The sequence below is a fragment of the Odontesthes bonariensis genome, chromosome 23 (genome assembly GCF_027942865.1).
Source record: "Odontesthes bonariensis isolate fOdoBon6 chromosome 23, fOdoBon6.hap1, whole genome shotgun sequence".
In the NCBI taxonomy this organism is placed as follows: Eukaryota; Metazoa; Chordata; class Actinopteri; order Atheriniformes; family Atherinopsidae; genus Odontesthes; species Odontesthes bonariensis.
In genome coordinates this window covers 5,594,055-5,607,797 of record NC_134528.1, presented here as the reverse complement: position 1 = coordinate 5,607,797, position 13,743 = coordinate 5,594,055, and the positions used below count along the sequence as shown (strand labels likewise).

Sequence of the window (13,743 nt, the reverse complement as noted above, 5' to 3'; positions counted from 1 at the left end):
CTTTTTTTTGTATTCTCATCACCCTAAACTAGGTCTTGTATGGAAACTACAATAGTTACACTGCTCAAATCTGGATGGAATTATTCTAAAGAGGGTACAGAGTCTTTAAAACACATTTTATGATTTGTTAAAACTTTATTTGGTCATTGAAAATTCAAAAAGGTGAAATCATCTTGCTGTAAAAGTGGGGGTGTCGAAACACCCCCACCCCCCAGGGGTGCGACGCCCATGGTGGGTGGGTCACTTTGTTTGGCCTCCATAATCTACAACATAACAGGAAACATTAGAGTGAAACGTGTCCTCCACGTGCTGGAGCTCATGCCTTCATACGTCTCCACCACATTCCGTGACGAAGTCGTGGAGCAGAGAGGAGGAAGAGGAGGAAGGGGAGGAAGGGGATCCCCATGTGGGTACGTTGAAATGCTCAAAATGCTGCCAGAGGCCGAGCACTGAGCTCACACCAGCTGCTGATCCAAGCCTTTTCTGCTCCACAGTCGGATTTTCTGCATATTTTGAGCTTTTCCATCCTGGTTTTTTTCTATATTCCTGACAGTGATTTATTCTTCTTTTGATCATATTCAGCATGAATCGTGATCTCTGTGAACGCCATGTTGTATGCACACTTCAGGCCCGACTTAAACACAGTGAGGCAGCATGAATGCAGCTGAGTGTTGTTCCCTGGAATATCTTCCATTGCATCATATAACGCAGGACGAGATTTGGCCGGACACTTGTTAACCTCAGCATAAACAGAACGCTGAAGCGTTCAACAAACAGCTGCAGGACAGAGGTGTGGATAAGCTGCACCATGTCGCTCCTGGTTCCACTCACGCCTTTTTCCTCCTGAGCGCTGAAACATGGAGGAATCCAGCAGTGAAAGGCACTGAAATAAGGTCAATTCTTAAAGACAGCAGGTGGGAAAACTGGAAAAATGTGACGCCACGCGCATTTCAGGCTGCGATAGATAGATAGATAGATAGATAGATAGATAGATAGATAGATAGATAGATAGATAGATAGATAGATAGATAGATAGATAGATAGAAAGATAGATAGATAGATGGGCAGATAGATAGATGGATAGATGGGCAGATAGATAGATAGATAGATGGGCAGATAGATAGATAGATAGATAGATAGATAGATAGATAGATAGATAGATAGATGGGCAGATGGATAGATAGATAGATAGATAGATAGATAGATAGATAGATAGATAGATAGATACTTTATTGATCCCGAAGGAAATTTCAGCATCCAGTAGCAGACATAATAAAGCAATAAAAATGTTTACACAATTATAAACACTTTAAAAATAATCTAAGAATTTAAAAAACTATTTAAAAATAACAGTTTAAAAATATAAAGTGACCAGTGAAGTAAGAATCGCATTGTTTAATTGCGTACAGTAATAACAAATGAAGGCATTTCCAGGTGAATTCTGGTAAGAGATGGACTACTGCGCTGTAAAAACTGAGCTAAAACCATCCGCCTGAAATGGGCATCAGGGGGTATTTAGCTTGTTTACAGCGGCTGACCTATCAGCAAACTGCGGCCGATATTTGTCCGGTGTTTCCTGCTCGTGTCCCATTGAACCTTTCCCTAAAACCTGATAAGATTTATTTACATTTGGTAATGATTTAACCGGCTGAAAAAAGCTATTTTTTGAAAGTAAGCTCTTTCTGTTTGACAGGTTCCTGATGCATTTGGATCACTGAGAGATAATGTGACGAAGGGCTGAAACACTTTCTGTTTCTTTGGGAATATAAAGCGGATTTCCACCTTAAACGTGTGACGCGAGGGGGGGGCCGATGACACAGGACAACCTGATTTTACACCAAAACCTGTAGCAGCTGCGTCATGTCGAGTGGAAGCTGCCGCTCTCCAAGCAACGAGCGAGGGTTGTTTGAAATAAATTACACATAAATTAGATTGAACAAATTAGAAAAAGTGCCTGACAAGTGAGAGCGGGCTGCTCAGGAAGCAGTGCATAAAGACGAGTCATAAAGAACCCCGATAAGATTAATATTAAGGCTAAAAACCTGTAGAAACAAGACAAAGTTCCATCAGGATATCAACTCATTATCTTTATGCACTTTTCAAGTGACAAAATAATGATTTAATTGTCCTTTAAGGTCCTTTAAATGTCCATTAAGGGACTCCCTGAAGTTCCAGAGGTTAAAATGGATATAATATATCTGAATCCTTTAAAGAAATGCTTTTTAAGAGGTGGAGGACTTAAAATAACTGATTTTTTTTAAATGATGTTGTTTTAAATTAATTACTATGTTCATCCTGTGTGGAATATTTGTTCCTGGGTTCTTTTTTCTAGTTTGTTATGAAAAAAATGCACATTTATCCAGCTCTTTATCCCATTTTTTTGTTGTTTTTTAATAAAAATCGCCAAAGTGCTGGATATAGGAATAGAAATAAGTTAGAATGGTGAAAGAATTGTGGTTTTCTCCGCACTGAAGGAGCGTGATGTCGTGCTGCGTGTTGAGACGGGGGTGGTCAGCTCTAACACTATTGTTACCTGAGCACCATCTGCTTTGTTTGGCTGAACAGCTGGTGAGAACTGTCATATCGGAAAGAGGAAAGAAGAGACGGAGACTGGAAGGAAGGGATAAAAAGGACCTGAGAAATCTAATCTCAGAGCTGAGGAATGAGACTTAAAACACAGATCCACCACGCTGGACTGGATTACTCACCCTGATACATTACAGCACCTCTCCTCACATCATTTTAAAAGCTACAAATCCCCAGAAGCTTATGAACAGTTTTGCAGAAGCTGGGTGTAAGATCTGCTCGTTCAAAAGCCCGTTTCTAATTCCAATCCCCTGCAGAATCTAACCCTGTTTTGGCCTAATTATCCAAGTCAAACAACATTCAGCTCACTGTACGCTGCAAAAGTCTCGAGTTTCCCCTCGTTTCTTGATATTTTGCTTCCAAGCAGACAGATTTTTTTCTTTGTTGAGCCACTTATGAACCATTCAGGCAGGAAAAAGGCTTCTAACTCAAGGGATGAACCAGTGTTGTGTCCACACAGAACAGACAACTTAGCAAAGAAGCCGTTTTAAACTGGATCTTTAGGCACTTTGTTCCCAGCAGCCTGTCACAGAGACGCATCATTTGTTCCCATTTCTTTAGTTGCATCTACATTACATCACATTACGGTCATTCTGCAGACGCTTTTATCCAAAGTGACTTACAATAAGTGTGTTCCACATCGGTAGGCAAAAGAACTTCAGGCCATAAATGCATAAGTGCATTTCATCCCAAAACCAAACAGCTAAGAGCATAACTAGTGCTGGAGTAAGTGCGGTAAGTTAGGTACCGAGACAAATGGGAAGACGATTTAGGAAACAAATAAGTGCGTAAGAAGCTGGGACGAAACAGGTGATGTCCTCAGAGGGCGGATCAGGGTAGTGTTTCCTGGAGAGATGGGACTCAGCTGTGTGACATCAGGCGGGAGATCGTACCACCATCGGGGCGCCAGAACAGAGAAAAGCCGCAAAGATGAAAAACAGCAAAGATAACAGTGTGACAGACAGAAAACAGGATTTCTGCAGCAACAAGGTGATTCCCAAAGAGCTGTTAGCTGACAACTTGGCATATCTCAGCATGGTGTGCAGCGTGTCCTTAAAACATTTGAGGAAACTGGACAAGTGGAGGACAGAAGAAGAAGTGTCAGGCCTAAAGAACTATCTACAGCAGATGAACAGGAGGAAATCTGACCCAAAGCCACCAAATAAAACAGAAGAAACACAAAATAAAACACAAAAAACACAAAATTAAACAAAAAAACACAAAATAAAACAGAAAAAACACAAAATAAAACGAAAAAACACAAAATAAAACAGAAAAAACACAAAATAAAACGAAAAAACACAAAATTAAGCAAAAAAACACAAAATAAAACAGAAAAAACACAAAATAAAACGAAAAAACACAAAATAAAACCGAAAAAACACAAAATAAAACGAAAAAACACAAAATAAAACCGAAAAAACACAAAATAAAACAGAAAAAACACAAAATTAAACAAAAAAACACAAAATAAAACAGAAAAAACACTAAATTAAACAAAAAAACACAAAATAAAACAGAAAAAACACAAAATTAAACAAAAAAACACAAAATTAAACGAAAAAACACAAAAGAAAACGAAAAAACACAAAAGAAAACAGAAAAAACACAAAAGAAAACAAAAAAACACAAAAGAAAACAGAAAAACACAAAATAAAACACAAGAAGTGTCAGGCCTAAAGAACTATCTCCAGCAGATGAACAGGATCTGAAAGTGAGAGGAAAACATCCAGCAAAGACCTGACACAGGAGCTGAGAGATGCATCTGGACCTTCAGCTGATCCATCTGCTGTTGGCCCAAGCCTCATCAGAAATGGGCTCCATGGAAGGGTGGCTGTCAGGAAGCCGTTCTTAAGGAAGGGAAACAGGGAGAAAAGGCTGAGCTGTGCCAAAGGACACAAGAAGTGGGCTGAAAATCAGTGGCAGCAGGTCTGATGGAGGGATGAATCCTCCCCAGAGCCCGGAGCTCAACATTACTGAAGCAGTGTGGGATCATGTTGGCAGAGAACGGAACAAAAGGCAGCCCACATCCAAAGAAGAGCTTTGGGATGTCCTTCAAGAAGCCTGGAGAACTATTCCTGAAGACTCCTTAAAGAAAGGACAGAGAGCTGTCTGAGAGGGTTCAGGCTGTGCTGGAGGAGAAAGCAGCTCAGAGCAGATATTCACTTTAAAGCTGCTCAGAACTGAACTAACTCTGGTTCTAACCAACATATTTCCCAGTTAAACATGAAGAAACAAAGGACTGTGTGTGTTTATCATGACAATAATGAAAATGTTAGAATTTCTATTCATTTTTACTTATCTTTCACTGATAATGTTGAGGAGAGACATGATCCTTCGGGTTTGTTTGCAGGTTTTCTGCCTCATTTCAAACAAAACACTGACCCCAAACACTCAAAAATCCCCCCCCCCCCCCACGGCTCACAGATGAAGTGACCCGTCCCAGATGATCTAACTCAGGCAGATCTCCTTCTGTTGGCACAAAGAACCCCGAAAGGTGTGGCAGTTATCGTGTGACACCTACATCCTGCCTTCTGGTGGTGCAGACACAGAACATGTCGGGGGGGTTTGAGTTAGCCCCCCAGCGGTGTGTAAATAAAGTAAAATCAGCTCAACCTTTGATGTAGCCATTAATGCAACAAAAATCCCAACCCTCTGAAATATCGTTGAGAAATGGGACATTGGGCATAAGGAGCGCTTTCATCTTCAGTGATTAATTCCTCTGTGCTTACGTACGACTCAGACTACTCACAGTTCTTTATTTAAAGGGATAGTTCGCCTCTTCTGACATGAAGCTGTATGACATCCCATATCAGCAACATAATTTCTGAACATCTTCTTACCCCCTGCTGCGTCCTGTGAGCAGAGTTCCAGCCTCGTTTTGGTGTTGATGAAGGTAGTCCGGCTAGTTGGCTGGGGTTTCAAAAATAAAGCGTTTTGCTTCTCAAAACAATATGCGTTCAACAGAGTAATACATTTGCATCACAAAATGGTTCTCCAGGAAAAAGTCAGACCTCACAATCGCTTGGCTCTATTTTCTCTCCCTTCGTATCACTGCCTGCTGTGCAGACCGAGCAGCAAACACTGTCGGCAGGCATCTTTCATTTCATTTCCTTTCCTTTAGTTTCCTTTCCTTTCCTTTAGTTTCCTTTCCTTTTATTTCCTTCTTTCTTTTCTTTCCTTCTTTCTTTTCTTTCCTTTCCTTTCCTTTAGTTTCCTTTCCTTTCCTTTTATTTCCTTTCCTTCTTTCTTTCCTTTCCTTCTTTCATTTCCTTTCCTTTGCTTTTGTTTCCTTTCCTTTCCTTCTCTTTCCTTCTATTTCCTTTCCTTTGCTTTCTTTTCTTTTCTTTTCCTTTACTTTCCTTTCGTTTTGTTTCCTTTCCTGTCCTTCTTTCTTTTCTTTCCTTTTGTTTCCTTTCCTTACCTTTTGTTTCCTTTTGTTTCCTTTGCTTTCTTTTCTTTTCCTTTCCTTTTCTTTCATTTCCTTTCCTTCTTTCTTTTCTTTCCTTCCCTTTCCTTTTGTTTCCTTTCCTTTCCTTCTTTCTTTTCTTTCCTTCCCTTTCCTTTGCTTTCTTTTCTTTTCTTTTCCTTTCCTTTCCTTTTGTTTTGTTTCCTTTCCTTTCCTTTGCTTTCCTTCCCTTTCCTTTGCTTTCTTTTCCTTTCCTTTTGTTTCCTTTCCTTCCCTTTCCTTTGCTTTCTTTTCCTTTCTTTTCCTTTCCTTTCCTTTTGTTTCCTTTCCCTTTCTTTTGTTTATGTGCTGTGTAGACAGTGCAGACCGAAGTGCAGACCGGGAAGCAAACACCGTAACAGGCGCGGCAGGCGGCAGCAGGCAGTGATACGAAGGGAGAGAAAATAGGGCCAAGCTATTGTGAGGTCTGACTTTTTCCTGGAGAACGATTTTGTGATGCAAATGTATTACTCTGTTGAACGCATATTGTTTTGAGAAGCAAGACGCTTTATTTTTTAAACCCCAGTCAACTAGCCGGACTACCTTCATCAACACCAAAACGAGGCTGGAACTCGGCTCACAGGACGCAGCAGGGGGTAAGAAGATGTTCAGAAATGATGTTGCTGATATGGGATGTTACACAGCTTCATGTCAAAAGAGGCGAACTATCCCTTTAATTCAGTCAAAAGTAACACCGAACACTAATTGAAGCACCTCTGAGCTGCATCCAAGGCAAAGTACTTTTTTTGGCCTCAGCAGACATGTGATATGTGAGTGTCTGTGGGTGTCGGGTCTTAAATCAAACAGTGAGGACGCAAATAGAGAGCAGACGGATTGTACAGAGGATTCTTTACTATTCTTAGTGCAGCAGCTCCTCGCTCACAATTGGAAGGAGGAACACGAAGTAATTCACCTCGGGCATCTGTAACAACATCAGCGTGTCTCTTACGCGTTGTTCTGATCGTTTCCTCCTCTGGCTCCATTTCTGCTCGCCATGCGTTATTATGTCACATAACTGGTGTTGTTAATTTTTTCCTGTTCAAGCCCACACCAGAGGAGGAAGTAAAGAGTGGTGCATTGTTTTTAATTTATGTGCCCCCAAAAATCCTGGTTTTACAGCATCAGCAGCATTTGAGCCCCAGTTACAGAAAAAAAGAGGGTCCTGCGTAAGTTTCAGGTTTTCCGGATGAATTCAAAAGAAACAAGACGTTACATCAAAACAGCTTGGATGGAAACAATATCCTTACATCTGGGTGGGATGAGAGTGTCAAATCCCATCGCATCGAGATTATCATTAGCTGCAATCCACGATTACAAGACAAGGTCGCTTCATTTTTTTTTTTTTAAATGTAACATGGAGAGGAAGCGCAAAAAGGCGCAGAACTCACCTGGAGCAGACAGAAGCATTTGCGACGCATTTCCAGACCTTTTCACATCATTTTCAGGTGTGAGTAATTGCCTTCTTGTGCCCAGATTCAAAATAAAACAAATTATCCACCTCTTCGCGTTTGAACGCACTCCTTTTTCACTGTCGTTCACTGTTTAATTGTAGGAGGGAAAAGTCGCAGCAGCGCGATCTGCTCCCGGATCGCTTCTTTATTTTTCCTGGCGGTGCCAAAGACGCGTCGCCGCTGGAAACGTCAGCTGAAAATGCGCGCGGCCACAGAAATGTTCTGTGCGCATAATATCACAGGTTTGGTTCCAGGAGTTGGGATATTTCAGCCGCTCAGGTGATGAGCTGCTCGGGTTTTATCTGCCCAAACCAAGTCGCAGCGTCGGCTTGCGTTACGGAGCTGGGAATCCACTTGGGGAGACGCGCAACCACCGGGACGCCCTTTAAGGTTGGACCCGAACCAAAAGTCCTCTTCCAGGCGCGGTTTCCTCCGCCAGTATCCCCACGCCAAACTGTCGCGTCCCCTCCGCTTCGCGTGCAGCTCCTGAATCCTGCGTGGTGCCGCCGCGGTGGTGCAGATCGCCTCCTCAACGCGCCGCCCACGTTGTGTCACTTTGTTGGGAGTATCCGACGCCACCGAGAGAGCTGTGCCCTCCTCTTGGAGTAGTAAACTATGCAGCGGCTCCTAATCTTTAATCCATTTGCAATCTAGACGCTGCAGCTTTGAGAAAGTTAAACGCACGGACCCGGCCGGATTGATTTTCTGAGCGCGCGTATTACCCACGTGAAGCGAAGCCCCTATTAAACATCCAGGAAAGGGGGGAAATTTGACATGTGGCCCAATTTTCAGCCGAATTAAAGACTGTGGGCTGAGATGGACAGATGGTGCCAGTGCGTGAATACAGAGCAGCATCCCCAGAGATCTTTATAAATGAAGTCCACGTGAAATTCCTCCGAAACTTCCCTCTTCAGATTAGCGCGGAAAATGAATTAATTTGCACTGATTAAAAGCTTATGGCTTTCCAACATGGAGGCGGAGGAAGCCTCCCAAAAATCTGACTTGTGATTTAAAAACTATGAAAATAAATAGTTGTTTTTTTTGCCACCAGGGGGCAATAGAAGCAAGCCATAAACAACATCTCACATATTAAATCTTCCAAGGAAAACATGTTCAGGTGGTTTTAATTCGAACTTATTTTGACACTGTGAGTATCTTCATATGCAGAAAAGAGTTTTGCTGTTTGGGCCCCAGTCTTTGGCAGAAGGAAAACATTCAGTTTGCACAATAATCAGAATCAGAATCAGCTTTATTGGCCAGGTTTGATTAAACAATCAAGGAATTTGACTTCACTTGCAAAGTACAACACTCAACAATAACATAAAAGAATAAAAATTAGAAATGCAGAACAGTAAGAGTGGAATTGAGTATGGGTGGTAAATAAGTGGTGAACATAAAGGCTAAACAGCAATTAGAAGGTAGAAGAGAGAAGGTTGGACCTGAGCCCAGTCTCACCGGAGAACGTCCAAAATTTGTAGGTACGTTAGTCTCCAGGATTGTTTTCTGTCGCCCACCTGACGTGAGGGAGATTAGGAACCATAAATAGTCAAATATGCAACCCCGAATATAAAGGTTTACATTGTTGGACCTGTGCAGCTCACTCAGTGGGGTCGCATGGCACTGAAAGGATCGGATAATTGGCTAAATTACAATAAGACTGAGTTGAGCGAGGGTAATTCTCCTTGGATATATGGCGGTGAATGAATCGGATCAAACTCAGGCATTGGAGAAAGATGGAGAACGCAGAGCCAGATGGAGCTACGTCCCTCTACATTTGGTCTGTGATGAGCTGCTTGTTGCACAAACTCGATGCCCAACGGAGCATTCTCCATCGCGTTGTTTGTTTCTTTCTGACGGCGACAACAACAGGAATATCGTCTCCTTTGACTTCCGGGTCACGACCCCGGGAAAACATCTGGAGCATGCGCAGAACGCAAAGTCTGATTCACCACGAGCTTCAGCGTCTACAAGCAGGTTTAGAGTGACTTTCAACCCAGTTATCTCGGGGTCTGAATCCGATCCGATCCAGTTCTTAGTCAGATTAAGGTGTCTACATGCACTTAATAACTCAATCTGATTGTAATTTAGCCAATAATCTGATCCTTTCAGTGCCATGTGACCCCACTGAGGCTATGTACACACGTAGCCGGGTATTTTTAAAACCGAATGTTTCCCCCCCTCCGTTTATAATATAATTTGTATCCACATTACCTCGTTTTCGAAAAAAAAAAAACTTCCACACATAACCGAACATCTGCGTTTTCACCTGTCTTGACAACCCAAATGCATTTGCTGTTTTGCGTAATCTGCCCTCGTCAGCTAAATAATAAAGTGTGCACGCAACTTTTTTGAGCACACTGCATGACAGTGGACTGCCCCTCGATATGAGGACGTAATAATTCCCACAGCGACAGGAGTGAGGACCGGGACATGCGGAAATTGTCACGCCATTCCTCTGGGAGTACGACTTGGGCGTGTAAAATCAAGGCAGTAAACAGCGCCTGCACAATAATAACCACCACAGTTCTCAGGCATCCATGCTTCTTCAGTTAGCAAAGGTCGCACGTTTGACGTCAGAGCAGATTTGTTGTTGTTTTGGCGTTATTGTGACGTTCGAAAACGCAAAACTCCGGTTATCTCTGTCTACACGCAAATGCATAAACGGAGTTTTTAAAAACATTCGTTTACGATGCGTTTTCATGTGGATGACAGGTCCAAACGTAGAACAATATATTCGTTTTTGGCAGATACCCGGCTACGTGTGGATGGGGCCTGAGTGACTTTGCAAACAGATTGTAGGGTAAAGTACAACCTAAAGGGGCTTTTATAGATTCTTTCCACTGAAAACTCTTGATGAAATGAGAGTGGACTACAACAGTCAAATCAAAGTCATAACGCCTACGAAAATAAAATAAAAACATTTTGATAATTCTCTCCAGATCTGTCACAACAAATCTATAAATACATATATATAGCTATAAATGTTAATAAATATGCCGTAAAGCCAAGCTTTAATCGCCTCGAGCCTCTGAAAATCCCTTAAGTGGATAAATCTTTGAGGGAAACTCATCTTTGAACACATCCCTTCTTGTTCTGACGCTCACTCACATCAGGAGTCAAGTTGATGTTGGTTTGAGTCCTTTAATGCCACTTAACCTCTGGTCCTTGTTGTACAAATCTCATCATTTTTCAGGATATATTCTCTATTTTAATCTGTTGTGCTCGACGTTACTCTCTGACATTTCTAGGCTTCGCCATAAATCAGCCGATTGATCGATATAGAGAAAAATGGAGAACGATGACGAGTTCTTGGCCTAGTTCAGGTTGGTGCAGCCCCCCCTCGGTGCTCCTGTCTTTGCTCGTTTTGATCTAAATGAATATTTCACACGTTAAATTATTAGATGCGACAGTCACACGTCACGGCTGCTAATATCCATCCCACTGAGGATTTGACCGCACAAAACGCTCCGTGCACAGCTTTCTTTAGACTCGGTGACGTCCAGGGAGGCTTTATTCAAAAACGGCGTTAATGGAAGGTGACAGCGCCCGCCCCTGAGTGCGCCATCTCATGAAGCGTCAGGACGGGCGACAGGGGGACCATAGTGAACTGGGTTATATGGTGAGGATACCGTTTTCCACTTATTAGTACGAGCCTGCTCTTCGGAGGACACGTTGTACCCACAATATTCACACCTGTCTACGAGACTGCTGAAAAATACCACCTTAACCTGACGGGTGTCAGGCGTGCGGTAACAGAGCCGTTTGTTTTGGTCGTCATGTTAATTTTCTGAGCAGCCGTCTAGATTAAATCGAGGTTGTGTAAGACGTTTTTTATTTTTTATTTTAATCCCCCTTTTTCCTGCGACAGGAGGAGTTTTCCTCCTCTTTTCCCGTCTAATCTGCAACGCAATTTATCTTCAATCACAGAGGATGACAAAAGCAAGTGTTTGCACATTTATGTAATCAACATGTTGATGTGGCGGCCGACTCCACCACGAGCTCAGACCGGGGAGCGTTTGGTGGGAGGGAACCGAGATTTATAAGCTCAGCGATGGAAACACAAATGGATCCATGAAACTTCCTCTTATGAAGATGCTGATTGGGCTGAGCTATGTGAAAAGGCCCAAAGCTTTTCCTTCAATAGTAAACACAAAGTAACCCAGTATAATCTGATACATAGAGTCTATCACACCTCCAAAAGACTCCACAAAATAAATCAGACAATGGCTGTGTTAAAACCGCATACTGCATACTTCCATACTACATACTACATACTGCATACTTCCATACTACATACTACATACTGCATACTTCCATACTACATACAACATACTACATACTGCATACTTCCATACTACATACTACATACTGCATACTTCCATACTACATATTACATACTGCATACTTCCATACTACATACAACATACTACATACTGCATACTTCCATACTACATACTACATACTGCATACTTCCATACTACATACAACATACTACATACTGCATACTTCCATACTACATACTGCATACTGCATACTTCCATACTACATACTACATACTGCATACTTCCATACTACATATTACATACTGCATACTTCCATACTACATACAACATACTACATACTGCATACTTCCATACTACATACTACATACTGCATACTTCCATACTACATACTGCATACTTCCATACTACATACTACATACTGCATACTTCCATACTACATACAACATACTACATACTGCATACTTCCATACTACATTCTACATACTGCATACTTCCATACTACATACTACATACTGCATACTTCCATACTACATACTACATACTGCATACTTCCATACTACATACAACATACTACATACTGCATACTTCCATACTACATACTTCCATACTACATACTTCCATACTACATACTACATACTGCATACTTCCATACTACATACTACATACTGCATACTTCCATACTACATGCAACATACTACGTACTGCATACTTCCATACTACATACTACATACTGCATACTTCCATACTACATACTACATACTGCATACTTCCATACTACATACAACATCCTACATACTGCATACTTCCATACTACATACTACATACTGCATACTTCCATACTACATACTACATACTGCATACTTCCATACTACATACAACATACTACATACTGCATACTTCCATACTACATACTACATACTGCATACTTCCATACTACATACTACATACTACATACTACATACTACATACTACATACTTCCATACTACATACTACATACTACATACTTCCATACTACATACTACATACTTCCATACTACATACTTCCATACTACATACTACATACTACATACTACATACTTCCATTCTACATACTACATACTACATACTACATACTACATACTTCCATACTACATACTACATACTGCATACTTCCATACTACATACTACATACTACATACTTCCATACTACATACTACATACTTCCATACTACATACTTCCATACTACATACTACATACTACATACTTCCATACTACATACTACATACTACATACTGCATACTTCCATACTACATACTTCCATTCTACATACTACATACTACATACTACCATACTACATACTACATACTACATACTTCCATACTACATACTACCATACTACATACTTCCATACTACATACTTCCATACTACATACTACATACTACATACTACATACTTCCATACTACATACTACATACTTCATACTGCATACTTCCATACTACATACTACATACTTCCATACTACATACTTCATACTCCATACTTCCATACTGCATACTCATGAATCAGACAGTAAGCAGAGCGTTTACCCACAATGCATTTCGCTCCTGCCCGAGCCGAAATCAGCCGGCCTGAAGCTGATTTCGCTTAAGCTCTAAACTCTGTAAACTTTAGCAACATTTGAAACATTTTCAGGCGAGAAAGTAGTCGTTTAGATCCCCAACGTGTTGAAAACCTGACAAAATACCGGCTGTTTACAATTTTGTTCCCACGAATTCGGCGCTACTAAAGCTAGCCGCAGTGAGCAACGCAGTTCCAGTTATTTTCACAAAATAAAATGCCCATTGCCTTTTATCATAGGGAAAGCCATTACCATACAATTGGTGCTTTTGTTTTGAAAACAGGAAGTTAACCTATCCTCGTTGTAGCTAGCTTGAAACTAACGTTTTGACAGGAAATGACGATCGGCGACGTCACGTTACGTTGCATCTTGGGT

General features: G+C 41.3%; 1 protein-coding gene across 1 annotated transcript in view; it reads right to left on the bottom strand.

Moving 5' to 3' along the window:
- LOC142374067 (corticotropin-releasing factor receptor 1-like) overlaps nucleotides 1-8,092 on the bottom strand; it is a 125,954-nt gene extending 117,862 nt beyond the window's left edge. The window contains exon 1 of the mRNA XM_075457574.1: nucleotides 7,423-8,092. Within this exon, the coding sequence (XP_075313689.1) occupies nucleotides 7,423-7,452 (30 nt within the window). The 5' untranslated portion in view covers nucleotides 7,453-8,092. The remainder of the gene's footprint in view (nucleotides 1-7,422) is intronic.
- Between the last annotated feature and the right edge of the window lie 5,651 nt (nucleotides 8,093-13,743).